The sequence below is a fragment of the Fukomys damarensis genome, unplaced genomic scaffold (genome assembly GCF_012274545.1).
Source record: "Fukomys damarensis isolate Sample0158 unplaced genomic scaffold, DMR_v1.0_HiC HiC_scaffold_27, whole genome shotgun sequence".
NCBI classification, from domain to species: Eukaryota; Metazoa; Chordata; class Mammalia; order Rodentia; family Bathyergidae; genus Fukomys; species Fukomys damarensis.
This window is the reverse complement of record NW_022900939.1, coordinates 31,548,657-31,566,826: the sequence shown is the minus strand read 5'-3', so window position 1 is coordinate 31,566,826 and position 18,170 is coordinate 31,548,657. Positions and strand designations below refer to the sequence as shown.

The window sequence follows — 18,170 nt, the reverse complement described above, 5'->3', positions numbered from 1 at the left end:
AACAACCCATTGTGTGGATGTACCACAATTTATTCATCAGATGATGGACATTTGAGTTATTTCCACATTTGGGCCATTATAAATGCTGCTGTGAGCATGTATGCATGATTTTTGTGTGAATGTTTTCGTTTTTCTTGGGTGTAAACCTAACATTGAATTGTCATGTGGTTTAAATGACATGTTATTTAACATGTGATTTAACATTTTGAGGAGCCACAGAACTGTTTTCTGCAGTAGCTGCACAGTGTACATCATCTATCCCTGAACCTTAGCAATGAGTGAAGGTTCTGACTCTTCCATATCCTCACCAACCCTCATTATTGTCTGCATTTTATTTTAGCCACCTCTTAGGTGTAATGACCCTTCTCAGTGTGGTTTTGATTTGTATTTCTTTGATGACTGGTGATGTTGACCGTCTTTTCCTGTGCTTATTGGCCATTTCTCTACCTTCTTTGGGTAAATACCTATTAAAATCCTTTATCTGTTTTTAAATTGAGTTGTCTTTTCATCGAGTTGTAAGAGGTTTTAATATATTCCAGATGCAAGTTTCCTAATACATGATTTGCATATATTTTTCTCCTCCCATTGAAATCTTCACTTTCTGGATGGTGTCCTCAAGTCTGAGACTTGAGCTGTTTTTTAAAATTCTTTTTTTTGGTACTGGGGATCGAACTCAGGACCTTGCACTTGCAAGGCAAGTGGCAAAACCACTGAGCTAGATCCCCAGCCCTTGAGCTATTTTAACATACGATTTTGTACTGCTCCTGGCCAAACCACTCACTCAGTTACATTTTCTTATGTTCTCTATTCCCACACTTCAGACCTCAGTGTGCTTGAGGTCACTGTGGACATCTGGGTTGCATCATTCTTGATCCTCCTGTACTCCATTGCAGCTTTCTTTTCTAAAACCACAAGGTGGGCCTTACGTCTTCCTAGCAGGCTCCATTCCCTGTCTTAAATGTAAATACTTTCCCTTTGTCTGCTGCCAGTGTAGCCTTCTGGCTTCAGTGCTGGCCAAGGTGACTCTCGGTGCTGGTCCTCCAGGCGTCCCCCGTAGCCTCACTGGTCTGGAGTACCCAGTGTAGTGTCTCAAACTGGCTACATCATCCATTTTATCTGCCCCTCTAAAGCATCTCCACACATCAGGTGCTACCTCTGCTCTTAGAGAACCACATGACTAAACAGGTAGATGCTACTGTGCAGTCAAGGAATAACTAAAAGAGGGCCCAAATGGATGAAGAGATACACTGTGTTCGTGGGTCAGGCAGCCCTGTTGTGAAGGATGTCCCTTCTTCCCAATCACAATCCCTGCAAGATTTCTTTGGACACTGACAAAGCTGGTTTTAAAATTCATATGGCACTTCAAAAGATATAGAATAGCAACAACAATTTTCAAAAGTAAAAGTTTGGATAACTTAATAGTACCAGATTTCAAGACTCACTCCAAGGTTCCCATAATCATTCAGAACATTCATTTAGATTAGCGGGGCTGAACAGAGTCTAGAAATAGACCCATATATATGTGCCCAGGTATTTTCATCAGAAGTCCCAAGGTAACTAAATGAGGAAAGGATTGTCTTTACAGAAAGAGATTCATATGCAAAACTAAAAAGATTACAGAAATTAAATCTAGAAAAAAATATGAGAAAAAAATCTTCATGACTTTAAGTTATACAGGGGTTTCTTAGTCAAGAAAAAGCAAACAACAGACTAAGGGAAATTATTTGTGGAATAGACGTCTCTGATAAAGGATTTGTATCCTGAATACATGAAGAAGGACACGATAAGAAGGCAACAAGTAGCGGGCACGAATTTATACGGCCATTTTACAAAACGTTCATCGAGTACACAGTTCAACCATTGGAAGAATGCAAGTTAAAGCTAGCCTGAGATCACACCTGTAACCTGCTGGAATGGGCTGAAAGAGAGATAATGCCAAGTGTTGGGAGGGTGTTGGGAAGCTGCAACTCTCTGCAACTGTGGAATGCAGAATCCACATGATGGCTGCTTTGAAAACTATTTGGCAGTTTCTTATAAAGTGAGGTGTATTTGTGCCAGCAACCTTGAGAAATGATGAGACTCTGTTCACAGTGAGACTTCTATCTAAATGTTCATAGACGCTTTATTCATTGTAATTTCAGTTCAGAGCCAGCCCTTTCTCTGTCAGCTGGTGCATGAACAGATCAATAGCAGTGAAAGGAATGTACTGCTGATCTTGCAATATGTATAGATCTCAAAAGCATTATCTTACCTGAAAAGTCCAACCCAAAGGAAACAAAAGGTTGCATTTAAATGAAACTCTAGCAAAGGTGAACTGTACTTATAGAAAGTGAAGTGGTGGTTGCTTCAGGCTGGAGTTCAAAGAGGCCAAAAAGTATCAAGACTAATAGGAGTAGTAGTGCTGTTAAAAAAATACAATACTTTATATAAAACTTTTGAATATGTAGATACCATTACCTGAACCCTAATAGCACATCCCTAAAATTTCCAAAAGCAAAATAAAATTCTAGAGATCTTTGACATACATAGAAGAACCTAATTAGCAGCAAGAGAATTGATAAATAACTCTACTTCTATTTAAGCAAAACAAATACACATCTGTTTTTATACTTTTCATGTTTGTTTTTAGAGTTGCTTAATTCTGTATTTAAATTGTTAACATTAAGTTACACTTTCTCTTTGTAAGAAAATGTTTTAAGTCACAAACTGCATAGTTTACCAGCAGTGAATATAGCATAAAGTATATAAACAGTACAGCTGAGTACATTCATCTTCCCCTTCTGTAATATCAGCTATAGACAAAATTTAAAACATAATTTGTAGACATGAAGCCAGATCTCTAATTAATGCAGATGAGGAGAAACTGACATGTAATGAATTGTCTTGCAGTTGCTCAGTCCCCACCCCAGCTCTGGTGGCCAACAGTGCAGTTTACTGCTTCATGGACTTGCCATTTGTGGCCTTAGTATCTGATCATCCAGGGAATTCAGATTTCTTCCACTACGTGGAGACAGATTCAAGAGCTCAAAGTCACGTATTCCATGTGAGGAGAAATGAAGCATGAAGATTATGTAAAGAAAAAGTAAAACGTGATGTACTCCCTTGAGCCTCTAGCACTGATCACCTTGTCAGATCACCTTGTACACACAATCCTTGTTTTCACCAGTTTCATTGGCTTTTTTTTTGAGGCAGGGTCTCACTGTGTAGTTCACACTGGCCTTGAATTCACTTATGTAGCACAGGCTGGCCTTGTGGTGATCCCCTGCCTCAGTATCCAGAGTGGTGGGATTATAGATAGGCGTGCTGTGCTGCGTCACACCTGGCTTTTATTGGCTTTTAGACAGTTTCCTGGATTGGGGGAACTTTTTGTGTCAGTATAAATATGTTCGTCTAAATCTTCTGGTCATCCTAATACTGAAATCCTTTATTCTTAAAAGTGCAGTATGGGATGGGGATTTAGCTCAGTGGTTCTGGCGCCTGCCCCGCAAGTGACAAGGGCTGGAGTTCAATCCCCAGTACCAAAAAAAACCAAATAAAAGTGCAGTATGGGCCAGGCATGGTAGTACAGGCCTGTAACCTCAGAATTCTGGAGCCTGAGGCAGGAGGATCACCACAAGTGTGAGGCCACCCTAGAATATATATTGAGACCCTTATGGCTGTGAGTGGTATTCCTCTTTATGTTGTAAAGGACACAAACAATGGGACAGACTTTTCTGACTACACAGTTGTGAGAAAAAGTGACATTAACAGTTCTTTAAAGGAGAAAGAACCAAAATGAAGAAAATTGTGAACAAGAATATCCCTAAAAAGGGGAAAGGTGTTACCCAACATAAAAATACAACACTTATTAATTTGTAAAATGCTAATTCTTTTGGCGGGGTCTTAAAAACAGACAAAAATACTCTGGATACAGTGTTGAGACTACTTAGATTTGAGGTAGTGTCTATACACAAATGGAACAGGATGCAGTGATTTGGCATTGTGACAGAAATGCTTGATTAAAGCACAATTTCAGTCCCAGTGCCTGATACAAAACACACAGTGTCTAGACAGCCATCCCCAGTCTCTGTGGGGGCAGCTCCCTTGTGAAGAGAACCCTACTCTCTCAGGGGGGAACCTGCCTCTCCCCCTCGTGCAGAAATGGTGTACTTCATCCATGTGAAAGTTAAGGCCCTGTCAGATTATCCTTTCTAGTGATAAAAGCTTTGGGAAACGTGTTATCCAAAAATACTACATGAAAAAGAACTATAGATATTAATTAAGTCCTGTGAATACTGGTTTAACAATTGGCAGCCATTGAAAAATGTCTGAGTTGTAAATATATAACCAAGAATTTGGTGTAGAATTTTATGCAGTGAAACAAATTAAACACAGTGACTAAATGGGCCAGGGATTGAGTTCAGTGTGGCTGCCACTTGCCTCACAAGTGCAAGGTCCCAAGTTCAATCCTCTGTACCAAAACAAAAACAAAAACAGTGAATAAATAAATGCTTCTTTAGCAGGTGATATCAGTTTTTTTGCCTTCAGAAACCAGGAAGCAGTTTTTTTCTTTGGGTTTTAGTTGGTGTTATAGTGTATTGTTTCCTAGCTTCCTTAATGTGCTCCTTGAAAGGCTGAAATAATTGACTGAAATCAGATGTCTTTTTTTAATCAAGATAGCCAGCAGATGGCCACAGAAAGGGCTTCCTAAAGTCCCCTTTGAGCATATGCGAGGTTGTGGTGCCAGGGGCCTCCTTATTCCAACAGTGGGGAAGCTGTCTTATGCTGCCACAAGTGTAAGGACATCTCTGCTTTCCTCTGTGAGAATAGCTGCTGCTTATTCCACAAGCTGGCCCTGGATGTCCACCTCACCTCAGCAGAACTGCCCATGCCAGGGACAGGCTGGCAGTGTGGCCACTTAACACCCACATACCACTGGTCTAGCACCAGAGCTCTAGCCTCCTGAAAGTTAGAATGGCACAAAGGAGAGGAACATAGTGAGACCCTGTCTCAAAAAACAAAAAAGCAAACAAACAAAAAAAGAAAATCATTACATAAACTTTTCATTATGAAATTTTGGAAAATGTAATGCCAAAAGTGAAATTTTTCACATGATATTTTTGCAAGGAGGCAATTACCATTTTTACCCAAATGGTACTTTATTATTTAATTTTCCTGCATGAAAGCAAAGGAGTGGGTTAAATGTTTTAGGGGTCTTTTCTCTCCTCAAAGTCTTTTCTTGCAAAACAAATAACTAATAGTGACATGGCTACAAAATACTATGAAAAAGGCAGTTGATCATATATTTGCCTTTTAATGAAACATATAAGAGGTGATCAAAATATACAGTGACTTAAAAAATTTATTACAGTAAAAGACACATTGTGGCAGGGATTTAGTTCAGTGGTTCTGCTGCCTGCCTCAAAAGCACAAGGACCCAAATTCAATCCCTAGTACCAAAAAAAAAAAAAAAAAAAAAAAAAAAGACACATTGCCACTAATCTCAAAATGCTGTCCCCTTGCTCTAAACTCACTCCATTGTTCTTGACACTTTCTGAATCAGTTCTGGAAGTCCTCTTTCATCTGTTGCCAGATGCCATCCAGTGGAAGGGCAGGCTCATTAAAAAAAAAAAAAAATTACAGAGTGTCCTCATCCACTTTATTCACTGGATCTGGCACTGTGTGGCATCTGGCTGTTTTCAGAGTCAAAACAACAGTGATATGTAAATCCTGTGAATCCATTCAATAAATTAAACATTCACTGTATTTTTTTTTTAATCACACCTGGTAATTTACTCCCTACTCTACTCTTAGAAAGTATTTTGTTTCCAACTGTGAATCTTTTGCAATTTATTTGACTTTTAATTCCTAGAAAAAATTTGAACTAAATTTAACAAACTGAAGGAATAAAGGTCCAGGATTTAGCTCAGTGGTACCTCCCCTGCCTCATAAGCGCAAGGTGCTGAGTTTGATCCCCTGTACAAAAAAAAAAAAAAAAAAAAACCCCAAAAACCCAAAACCAAAAAACTGAACAAATGAAAATGAGGTAAGGGGGCTTTGCTTGTGATATTTCACAGCCTGTCTTTAGTTAACAAACACTTGGTTTGAGCATGAGTTTTGGGTAGGTTACTTTAACTCTTCTGTGTAGTTACTGCTACAGTGATGAGCTACATGCTATTTTAGAATATTTGGGAAGATTTAGCCACACAACTGCTGATTCTTTTTCTGAGTAGATGGGTCTTGATGTGTTTTTTTCCTAGTTGAAAGTATGATAGGTAATCTTTGCAGGATATATGTCTTTATTTAAATGTGCCAGGGAATCATGGTGCTAAAATTCTGTGGTAAATCCTTTGCAGACTTGTTACATGTTTTGATATGATAAAAACACCAACTGGCATATATTAGAACTTGTTTTATTTGCTACTAACGTTCCACATAGAAGTAAAGCCCTTCTGTGTGTCCCTGTGTCACTTCATTTTCCTGCTCCCTGGCTGCTTTCCTCAGGGAGGGCGGGAGCTGCAGTGTGCATAGACTCTTCGAGCTCTCCTGTGCATGGCGTGTCAGAGAGCTCATGCTGAGCTGCATTTAGATGGCCAGATGAGAGACTTGCCCGGAGGGAAGCAGGTGCATCCACAAAAACTGGGAGCTGACTGTTCAGGCAGCACATTATAAAGCGTGGTGTTTATAGTGTGAAGCAGAGAAAATGTCTTCGGCTTTGTTTAGCCACTTAGAAAGACAGAGGGGACACTTTAATGGTATGATCTGTCCACTTCAAGGATCTTTCTCATCAGAGGGTTTTTCGTGGGGGTAAGGAGCAAGGGCAGAGATATCCACTGGAACAGGAGCAGCAGCTGCTAGATAGAGCTAGATAGGACAGGAGCTAGATAGGGCTGGCTCATCACTTGTATACCCGGTGTGAGCAGGCCTCTACCCCAGCCACACACACAAGACTGCTTCCCATTTTGACCATTTTTAAATCCAGTAACTTCTTTCTTGCCATGTTAACCGTCTTCTATGTTAGTGTCCCAGCGGAAAGATGAGAGCAACCTCATGTGGGACAGCTCCTCAGGCTGCCACAGCAGCTCTCTCACTTGCCTCACTGTGCATTGTTGAGGCATCCTGCAGGAGGTGGAGTGTGGATGTCTTCAGCTAGACTGGTGGTGTGCACTCTGGCTGTGGTGCACAGGTAGCCGCAACTTCACACGTTCTGAAGGGTAACACTGGGTTTCCACGGGTGTATGGATGGTCTACATCAGCAAACCCTGCAGTAATGCTCTGTGTGCCCCTGTAATTCCATTTTCCCTTAACCAGGTACTAATAACCAAGACGGAGGGAATGTGCTGCCCTGGGAGGTGAAGAGCAACTATTTTACATGGGGGAAAATATGTTCCTAAGAAAAAAACTTTTTTTTTTTTTAAAAAAGGAAATTTAATGTAGTCTTGTGCATCTGAAAATGTATATGATAATCTCAGAGTTTATATGTATATATATCTATATCTTCTAGAGGTTCCTTCTGTTTGGTACTTAGGTTGAGTGTTGTGATTTTTGGTGTTTGTTATTGTTGTTTGGTACTGCAAATCAAACTCAGGAACATGTATGTGCTTGCGAGGCGGGCGCAACACAACTGAGCTAAATCCCCAGCCCCAGGTTGAGTTTTTATAATCTATTTTTCTCTTTCTTTTTCAGTGTTTTAAACCAACAAGCATTATTTCAGTGTTAGAGGCTACTCTAACCAAAGTGGGTCTGATCTCAGTGGGGTAAAAGCAAGGTGTCAGCAGGCCTGTGTTCCTTCTGGAATCTCTAGGGAGAATGGCTCCTGGCCTTTTCCATCTTCTAGCAGCTGCCTAGATACCTTGGTCTCTAACCCCCTACTTTCTCATCAAAGCTAGCAGTGGCCAGTTAAGTCCATGCTGCTTCACTAACTGCTTGTCTCTTTTTTTTCGTCTCTCTCTTTTTTGTTTTTGTTTTTGTTTTTCTTTTTTTCTGGTACCGAGGATTGAACTCGGGACCTTGTGCTTGAGAGGTAGGTGGCAGAACCACCGAGCTAAATCCCCTTCCCATATCTCTTTTCTCATATTAAGAGTGACGCTAAGTCTGTCCAAATAATCCAAGACATACTCTTTTTTGGTATTGGGGATCCAGCTCGGGACCTTGCGCTTGCAAGGTGGCAGCAGCACCACTGAGCTAAATCCCGGGAATTTGTCAAAAGTTGGAGTCCAGCTTGTGCTGCACAGTGATTTAAGACCAGCCTGGACAGTGAGACACTATCTTTTAAAAAAAAGAATTAACTGATTAGCAACCTAAATTCCATCTTTCTGTGTAACCTAACATATTCAGACATGGAAAAATAACACGTGGACAGTGTTGGGAGGCTCTTTGCAGATCCTAAAGGCTTTGTCAGATGTTTCTACTATTTTTTCAATCTGTCATCCTACTTTTTCCTGCCATCAACTATCTTTGGATAATCATTATCTTACACTTTATTCCACATTTCTCTGTCACTCTTTAATCGCAGATGCCCTTCAGTGGGCCATGGTATCATTGTTGTCCAGTGCAGAGCTAAACTTGGCCTTTTAAGGTAGATTCAGGCACTTGCTAACTGTGTTTCTCCCCATAATTTGAGGGAGTGCTGAGTTCAGGTTCAAAGATCATGCCAGAACTGATCTTGTTTGCTGATACGGAAAGAAAGGCAGCTAGTGGTGGCTGTCTGGCTTCTCTCTAGTTGCTATGTGCCTTGCTTGTTATGGGGTACAAGTTCTGTTCCCAGATGTCTCAGGAGTGATGAAAGGCTATTGATGCTCTTTTAACCTAACAAGAGTTTGAGAAGCTGAGTTATATTTCATCAGCTAAAAGGAAAATCTAGTTCTTGAGTTTCAGAGAATGAAACACCTAGGGAATTAGCAGCCAGAATCTCACAGGTGGTAAGAAGCAGGCCTGTTGGGATACTTGCAGGTAGCACTGTATTGGAGTTTCTTGGTCCTGTATACGGATTTGCCTGGATCTGGGGCCCGTGTCTTCTACTGATGCATGCATTTGTCTTCTCAGGTTCGAGCCCACCAGCTGGTCTTGCCACCCTGCGATGTAGTGATCAAAGCTGTTGCTGACTACGTCCGTAACATTCAGGACACTTCTGACCTGGATGCCATAGCTAAAGATGTTTTCCAGCATTCACAGGTAAAATGCACAGACTCACAGGAGAGGGCTTTGCATGGTGGTGTCTTCAGTTTGGGAAGGAGGCTTGGGAGGAGCAAGCTGACTGTATGTCTGGGAGCACTTGCCCTGTCAGGCCACTGTGAAGGAGCCCTTGGCCTCAGGCTGGCAGGTTGAGGCTGTCACAGAGAGCCATGCACTGGCCAGGCAGTCTCAGCTACTTCATCTCCCTTGCCTAGCTTTACTTCTAGCCTGAACAGAAGGAGCTGTATTAAAATGGCTGATTGCTGAGTTTCTGTTGCTCCCAAGTTCTTGCATTAATAAGATCTGTATTCCAGAGCATTCAGAAGATAAACTGTATTAAATGGTAGTATGAATCGCTGGTTTATTGGTACCCTGCAGGTGTTGGTCAGAGATTTTCTTTTTTGGGAAGTAAGGCATACAGACAAGACGGTGTCCTAGAATAAGTGAGGTTTGGGGTCACTCCTGCCCTGTCTCTGAAGAACTTAAACCAGCCTGGACAGGTGCATCCCTGATCAGTGTGCTGCTGCCCATTCCACTTGCTGCAGGTGGCCAGTTGAATCCCTCAGCAGGATCAGAGATGGAACAGAGATAGAACCAGAGAAATCAGTGAGCCAGAGCCCAGCTCTGCTGCTAGCTTAAAGTTATAACTGCACTGCTTTAAATGAGTTAGTATTTCATTTGATTCTTCAATAGTAATCTTGTGATTTTCCCCTAGGTTTCAGTATCATTCTAAATTTTTATCTAAATTGAAAGGCGGCTACAGATTATTATACATGTGCTGAATTATAAAAATGTGTTCATACACATGACCAGTGGCATAACTAAGGTTTTCCTACATCTGTTTCAGTCTAGAACAGATGACAAAGTTATTCGATTTAAGAGAGCAATTGGATATTACTCAGCGACTAGTAAGCCTATGTCATTTCATCCACCACATTACTTAGGTAAGTAAATAAGGCCTCTCTGTGATCGGTATTGACCATTCAGTAATCCAGAGGTTTATTCACCACCCAATCTTGTAGATTTATTCTTTGAAAATGTGATATTTTCCCCCTGCATTTACACAAATAAGTGTAGCCGACTTTCCTAGTAATCCCTGAGATACTGAGGAGTAAGAGCAAACCTGTAAACCTTTTAGAGAATAGCAAGGGCCACGGAAATACAGGCTGCAGATCATAGTGATGTACAGATATTGGTATCTCTGAATCCCCTGAGGATGTAGGAGGGCCTTTGGGTCTGTAAATGACTTCATAAATGCTTTAGATTTATAACTTTTTGGGGGGTGGGGATCAAAAGACCATATTTGTTGTAGAGATTTGAAACTGATGAAAATAATTTATAAACTTAGACTGAAGGCTTCTTATGTATGATGGCTTATGGGAGGTTGTAAAGCAGTGAACCTAACTACCTTCCTCTTTTCTGAATCAAACCTGCCTCATGAATGTGCACAGTAGTAAAGTCAAAGAAATCATGCTCCAACTCTTGAAATTTTTTTTCCTTCATGTCAGCTGTTAACAAAAGACGGTATATTCAAGAGATTCTTGAAGGAGTTAGATTTTTATTGGTTTCAGGAGTTAAATTCCAAGGTTGAAAATATCTCAAAGAGCTATACCATACTGTAATAGTGTCCTGCATATATATGAGCATAGTGTCGCCTATGCCAAGTACCGGGGACACTAGTTGGAGACCTGCTGGCTTGGGATGACTGTACACATTGAGGGGAAGTCAGCATGGCCTGTCAGATGCTGTGGGTGAAGGAGGTGGAGACAGAGGGCCAGGACTGCCTGGCTACCTCTGTCTGCCTAGTCTCCCTGTTGATGACATAGATACACCCATTACACTTGGAATAAATCCTAGCTCCTTGCCCACCTGCCCCATGACCCAGTGGCAAGAGCCAACTCCTCCTTCCTGAAGCCCAACCTTCTCTTGCTTTGAGGGAACCAAGCTTGCTGGGCCCCTGTGCCAGCTGTTGTGCTTAGAGTGCTTCTTTTCCTAACTGTGTTTGTATCATCTGAGGTATGAGATCCAGGCTTGGATGTTTCTTCTCTGAAGCCACTAGGTAATCTCTGTTAATTACTACACTCTGCTGCGTGCCCTTCTTCACCCTTGCTCGCTCCAAGAATGTAGGGGCTGAAACAACCAGAACCTGTTTTATATCACCAGTGGATAAACTCTTGACTGAATGAATTAATTCATAGTGGCTTTTAAATCAGGAGAGAAGTAATTAGATGTTTGGGGACTATTGGAGAAAAGGGTACAAGGTGGTAGAAGGCAAGAGGCTAGGAATACACTGTTCCATCATCAGAAGTCTACTGTTCACCCTGCAGACCTTGTGGCAATGAGGTTGGCTCAGAGACCTGACACACCTGGCAACTGGACCTCCTGGCCTTGGACACTTTCTTCTATTAGAACAGTGACATTTATGCATGTACAGAAAAGGTATATATAAAATGCTTTAGTGAAGTGCTTGTTCAAAGGCAGATGCTATCACTTTTATTCTTATAGGCAGAATGGCCTAAAAGGGGACTGAATAATTGAAGGTTGAAGTGTGTTCATAATTGGAAAACCTGAAAGTTCCTCACAGAGGTGGAACTAGCTTCTTTGAAGATCTTTGTCAACATTCTGCTCTCCTTTGTATTAGTTCGTTTTTCACTGCTGTGAGGAAATGGCTGAGCTGACTAACTTTATACAGAAAGGTTTACTTAGTTCACAGTTCTGAAAGGCTCAAGGACTTTGGTGAGGAACTCCTGGCCAGTGAGGCCACAGTAGCAGCAGCAGATGTGGAAGCGAGGGTCACATTGCAAAACAGGAAGCCAGAGGGAAACTGGTTCTACAGTGTTTCCGTGGGTAGCACTACCAGTGACCTGACTGACAGTCGCCTACTAAAAGCCCCATCTCCTGCAGCTCTGCAGCCTCCCACGTCACCAGACTGAACCTCTGGGAGACAAGCTACGTTCAGACTATAGCACACGGGACCGATGCTTGTGGCAGTTTAGTTTAGCAGTCATTATAATAGTATACTTGGAATCAGAACATTTATTCAGAGGAGAAAAATAGAAAAATAAGTGTGGAGAAAGACAGTACAATCAGCCCTCCATCTTTGCAGTCCCACAATAATGGATTCAACCAATTTTGGGATGAAAATATTTGAAAAAACAAAACAAAAAAAACCTTTTTTTGTCAGTACTGACCATGTACAGACTCTTTTTTCTTGTTATTCCTGAAACTATATGGTTTAAATACTATTTACATAGCATTTGCCTTGCATTAGGTATTGTAAGTGATGTAGAGATGGTTTAAAATATATGAGAGGATGTACATAGGTTATAAGCAAATACAGTACAAGGAGCTGGAGCATTTGAATGAAGCCTTTGCCATCTGTGGAGCTAATTCTCTGGGAATAGTGAGGACAGCCATGCACCTCACTCTTGGCCTTGATCTGGGCTACTATTTTGAAGATGTTTGAAGTGAAAAAGGCAAGATTTAAATTGTTTTAAGTTTGAATGTGTTAATGTTAAAAAGATGTATATTCTTTGTGTTCTTAATCATTAACATCATAGGTAAGTTTTTTTACAGGGATTTGGCTCAGAATTCAGTTTATTCTCTTTTTCACTACAGAAAGAATAGGACAGATTATGGAGGACAGGGATTTAATTGGTAGAATGATATTTTCAGGCAGGCTTATACAGTTAATAACTCCTTATAGATACTTCTCTAAACATTTCTTGAGGCTTGGGACTATTATAGAAATCGGAATTGGATGCTGACGGACAGGCATACAACCATGCAGGCACAGAACTACAGCAAGACAAGGAATGGGGTTGGGTTAAGCCTCAGGATGGGTGCTGTGGTCTTTCATTAGGCTGTAGTGAAGCTAAAGAGATGAGGCAAGACTAGGAGGCCAGGTTTATCTTGTGCTATCTGCATGCAATTTGAAGCCCACAAAAATGGATTCTTTTTTTCTGATTAACTGTAGAGACATCCAAGTGATGTGGAGGTGACTCTCATTAATTTTAACTCTTCCTGCTACAGTATCTTCCCAGTGAAAGAGGATGAGTAGGAGCTTAGGATGAGTAGGATGACTTGGAGAGCTGCTTTCTTGGTGTAGCAAGTTAGACCTGTAATATTTTTCCATAGGAATATCTTTGTAGATGACAAGAGGATGGGAAGTGCCTTTTGGTGAGCTCTTCTAGAACCAGCCATGGTCCATCATAGTATTTTACAGGAAAGTGACTCTGGATTTTACAAACCATTGTGGAGGCATAACTTTCTTACTCTTTAGAACCTATCTTCACTAATTATTTCAGAAATTGGAATATGCATAGTTTTAAGACATTTAAGAATCGTGCAAGCAGCCTAGAGGATGGCTCTGGGGGAAAATGGAGTGAGTTGATTCTAATCAGAGGTTTCTCAACCTGGCTGGAATTTTAGATTTTATCCCAGATTCTTTCTATATCAGGAGCTCAATCAGGGCTCTGGTACCTATAAGTGTTATTCACCTTTTCACCACTATTGAAATACCTAACTTAAGAAAAGAGGTATTTTTAGCTTACAGTTTTGCCTGTTCAGGGGATAGTGCTGGTGTCAGTTCAGCTCTGGTGAGGGCCTTCTCAGTTCCATCACATTATGGAGGATGGCAGTTGGTGGAACTGTGTGTGGGAGAAGTGATCACATTTCAGTACTGGAAGCCAGAGTGAAGGTGGGGGCAGGTCAGGGCTTTTATAGCAGCTGTCTCAAGAGCTCTGTCGGGTCACACAAGAACCACTTGTGAGGCTTCTGAGCGCAGAGCACTCAATTGACCTAGGATCTCCCTCTGCCATCCCCCCAACCGCCAGTGAAAAAGTGGTCCTCACCACCTAACATCACCATCCTGGGAACCAAACTTCTACTACAGCAGCCTCTGGGGAGCTAGGGAGACATCTAGTATCTAAACCATAGAACTATATTAAAAGGCAAAAATAATCTCCCACGCTCATCCTTGGTTCCTCACTTTCTGAACCTGAAAATCTTATGCATATTGAAAGTTTTGCAAAACATACTTTTACTATACAAACCGGCAGGCTTACTTTTTGGTATTTACCCAAAAAAGTTGAAAACTTATATCCATACAGATACCTGCATTAAGCTTTGTTCATAACTGCCCAGACTTGGAAGCAACCAAGCTGTTCTTTAGAAGGTGAGTGAATATCATTCAGCACTGAAAAGAAATGAATTATCCAGCCACGAAAAGATATGGAGGAAGTTTAAATGTACTTTATTAAGTGAAAGAAGCCAGTCTGAAAAGGCTACATACTGTATAACATCCTGGAAAAATGCTAACCTATGGAGACACCAAAAACAAAGTGGTTGGCAGGAATTACAGAGAGGAACAACAAATAAGTGGAGCCACTTTTGGGGTGGTGACACTATTTTATATGCTACTGTAATCTAGGCACATACATGTCATTAAACATTTAGCCAAACCCATAGAAAATTCAGCACCAAAAGTGAGCCCTTAACGTAAAATATGAACTTTAGTTAATATTAATGTCAATATCGACTCATCAGCTGTAATAATTGTAGCACACTAATGCAGGCTGTAAAATTTCTGCTTACATTTTATATGATTTGTAAACTGCTGCAGAAATTTTTTTAAAGAACAGTAGCTTTAATAGACAGAAATTTTTTAAAGAATAGTAGCTTAAATAGATTTGTCCATTACATGCCAGGCATGCTGCAGGTGTATAGAGGTTGGTGGGGCAGACAGACACCACAGAATTCTGTAGAAATGAGAATGGGAAGTCCAAGGAAGAGCAGCCTGATTGAATCAATATAATACATGAGTCAATCGGGTGGATCCGTTAATTAATGTGGGGGTGAGGTTTGGTAGTTCGATAGGACTTTAGCAAGGTATAGATAGTAGGAGAGAGTGTATTTCAGGCAGAGGAGATTGCATATATAAGGCCCTGAGTTAGAAAGGAGAAAGGTGATTGGAGCACAGAAAACTGGGACGTGAGTGGTCAGCTGATGCAGAGAGCTGCATGGCAGAATCCTTGAGTTCTAGACCTAGGATAATGAAAGCTCATTGAAAGATTTCTATCTGTAAAAAATCAGGTGATTGCATAACTATCATATTGCAGTGAACATTACCCATAGCTCTCATTATATCCTTCTGGTTGAGTTCCTCACTTTCCTTACCCTAAATTTTGTATTACTCATTCTCTTTTCTATATAATTTTACCATGCTATTTCCCTGGATACTGAATACTGTTGTTTGTCCCTTAATCTTTGACTTGCTTTTTTGGTTCAGTATTTGTAGTACTGGCTTCATTTCTTGTGGTATAGTTCATTTTTACTGCTGCGTATAGCATTGCATTGTATTACTGTTTCTCCATTCTGCTGTTGATGGATGAAAACTAGGCTGTTTCCACGTGTACGCTATTGCAGACAGAACTGTGTGAGCTTTATTATATGACCTTCTGTATACAAGTGTGACATTGTAGGCAACTCAGGACCATGCTGCTGCCTGGCATGAGTACATTCACGGAAATGGGGTGCTCTCTCATTGTTCCACATTCTTTATTCATCTGGTGATTGTGGAATTATGTGCCAGTATGGTTTCAGTTTCATTTCCCTAATTACTAGGGAGGTTGAGAATCTGTAACTATGTTTATAAACCCTTACTGTTTGTTTTCTTGTTTCTTTTGGGTGTTTGTTCTTTCTGTATTGATGCGTGGAATAATGGATGCAATTCTTTGTCAAGTAAAATGGTTGCAAGTGTTATCTCCCAGTTTGTGGCTTTAACATTTTTCTTTCCGTGTGATATCCTTTTCTATTAGATTCTTAGTTTTAACAATGGATATAGGTACATTTTTTTTCCTGTGTTGTTTGCTCTGTTAAGAAGTCCTCCCTGTCAGGGATTTAGCTTGGTGGCACTCCGCCTGCCTCGAAAGCGCAAGGTCCTGAGTTTGATCTCTGGTACCCACCCCCCAAAAAAAGCCCTCCCCCATATTTATTGCTAGAATGGCATCATGGCTGAGGTCTGTCTCACAGATACCTGGTTGTGGGGTAAGAGGAGCAGCTGTGGGGCTCTCTGGAGGTGTGCTAGATGCACATGGCTTGTTGCACATCCCTTCACTCCTGGGTGTGCATTAAAAGTATTCAGAAGAACAAAAACAGGTAAAGGAAAACTGCTTTTCTGATCTTACATTTTGTCTTTTCCTTGAAAAGTTTTATTTATGGCTTTGCCTTTTAAATCTGTTTGCCTTGAATTTTTCTTATGATGTGAACTGGAATTTTTTTCTTTTTCCACATGGATGGCCTGCTGCCTCAGCACCACTCAAGGACAGGCCACCCTTTTTTGTTCTCAGAAAAGTCTCGGGTCTGTTTCCAGCCCTGTTGAATTTCCAGTTGCTATCTTTATGTTGATGCTACATGATCCTCATCACCAGGGCCCTATGTTAATACTCGATTGGTCTGCTTGCTTAGATCTGTCCACTTAATGTTTCTGTAAGAGGCCCAGACTATTCTTGACCCTTTTATTTTGAGACACATTTTGTGATCCTTGCACAAGTTTTGTTGGAATTGCACTGACTTAATAGATCAGTTTGGAGAAAATATCATTGATTTTGAATGTATTCAAGAAAATATTGGATGAGCATTCTGCCTCAGGTCATTTCCGTAAGGGGTGGACTTTTGAAGTGGAAGGGAGGAGTGAGTGAGTTTCCATTGTTGAGGAGATAAGGAATACCTACCTAGAGGGGAACTGGAGACCCTGGGTTGTTCTGGGGCATGCACTCCACAGTGGAGCTGCGGGTACTTGAGCTCCCTTCTAGCTCCCTTCTACAACTCCTGCCACAGGCCACACCCTGGTCTTGAGTCCGCAGGGAGGGCTGGCTACAGTGTGCAGACTGTGGGTCAGTGTGTGGGCAGCAAGTCCACTCCACAGAAGAGAGATGTGCAAAGGCGACTTAGCAAAATAGATCATAGACGGGAGGGCTGCACACACAGCTCAGTTGAAGAACTCTCCCTGCTTGTGTGAGCAGTGGAGCAAAGCAGTGCCCTTCATTGTTCCGTGCTCTGGTTCTTAGAAAGTTGTTACTTCTGTTGATTTTAAGTAGACTTTCCTAGCTTAAATTTTAAACATTGTTCCCAGTTCTTTCTTCACTTGCTTGGATTTAGCCTTCTCAAGTCCATTGTTCCTCAGGTCTCACAGCCTTCCACAGCTTGGACCTTGGGTTGGGCTTCTCTGGTGTAGTCTGGCCAGCCCACAGGCTCATCCTGGGCTTCCTGGGGTGCTGGCTGACCTTGTACCTGGTCTCAGTTTGAGTTCAACCTGCCTGACTTGCTTGGTCAGGTGTCTCCCTGCAGCCGCAGCAGCCAGACCAGTCCCCTGCTCTTTCCACTGGGCTCTGGTCTCATCCTTGCCTTTCTGGAAAGTACTTACCTAGAGTCTAATGGAACAGATGACATGAACGTTTCCTACCTTTAACTTTGTGGCTTTACTTCTATAGAATGTTGCTGTTTAGGGGTTGGTATGGTGGTATAGTTCAGTGGTATAGTTCCTGCTTAGCGTGTATGAGTCCCTGGGTTTGATAACATTTAGCAAATATGTCCACTGAAATGTGTTTAAAATACTGGGAAAGTTTTACTTTATTTATTTATTTATTTATTTATTTATTTATTTATTTATTTATTTATTTATTTGCAAGCATTGAAAATTAGTGTTGGTGATAGGTTGGATTTTATTAACTTACTATTTAAACCTTTATTTTTTTTCTGGTACAAGGGATCGAACTCAGGTCATTGTGCTTGCAAGGCAGGCAGTGGAACCACTGAGCTAAATCCCCAGCCTTTAACTTACTATTTGAGTCAAAATTTTCAAAGCTCTATTTTTAGGGTAATCCTAGAAAATTATACATTAGCATTTGTCTACATTATAAAATTTTTAAAAAGGTGACTTTTATCATTCTGTTTGTTTAAGGCAGTGTCTTCGCAGTGACATGCTAGGTTAATAGAAGAGTGTTAGGTTGGACTAG

At 41.1% G+C, this 18,170-nt stretch overlaps 1 protein-coding gene across 2 annotated transcripts in view; it reads left to right on the top strand.

The window, feature by feature from the left end:
- Positions 1-18,170, top strand: part of Fam120a (family with sequence similarity 120A) — a 93,837-nt gene that overhangs the window by 29,674 nt on the left and 45,993 nt on the right. For both annotated transcript variants that reach the window (XM_033756800.1, XM_010607640.2), the window contains exons 4-5: positions 9,025-9,153; positions 10,001-10,097. In XM_033756800.1, the coding sequence (XP_033612691.1) occupies positions 9,025-9,153; positions 10,001-10,097 (226 nt within the window). The remainder of the gene's footprint in view (positions 1-9,024; positions 9,154-10,000; positions 10,098-18,170) is intronic.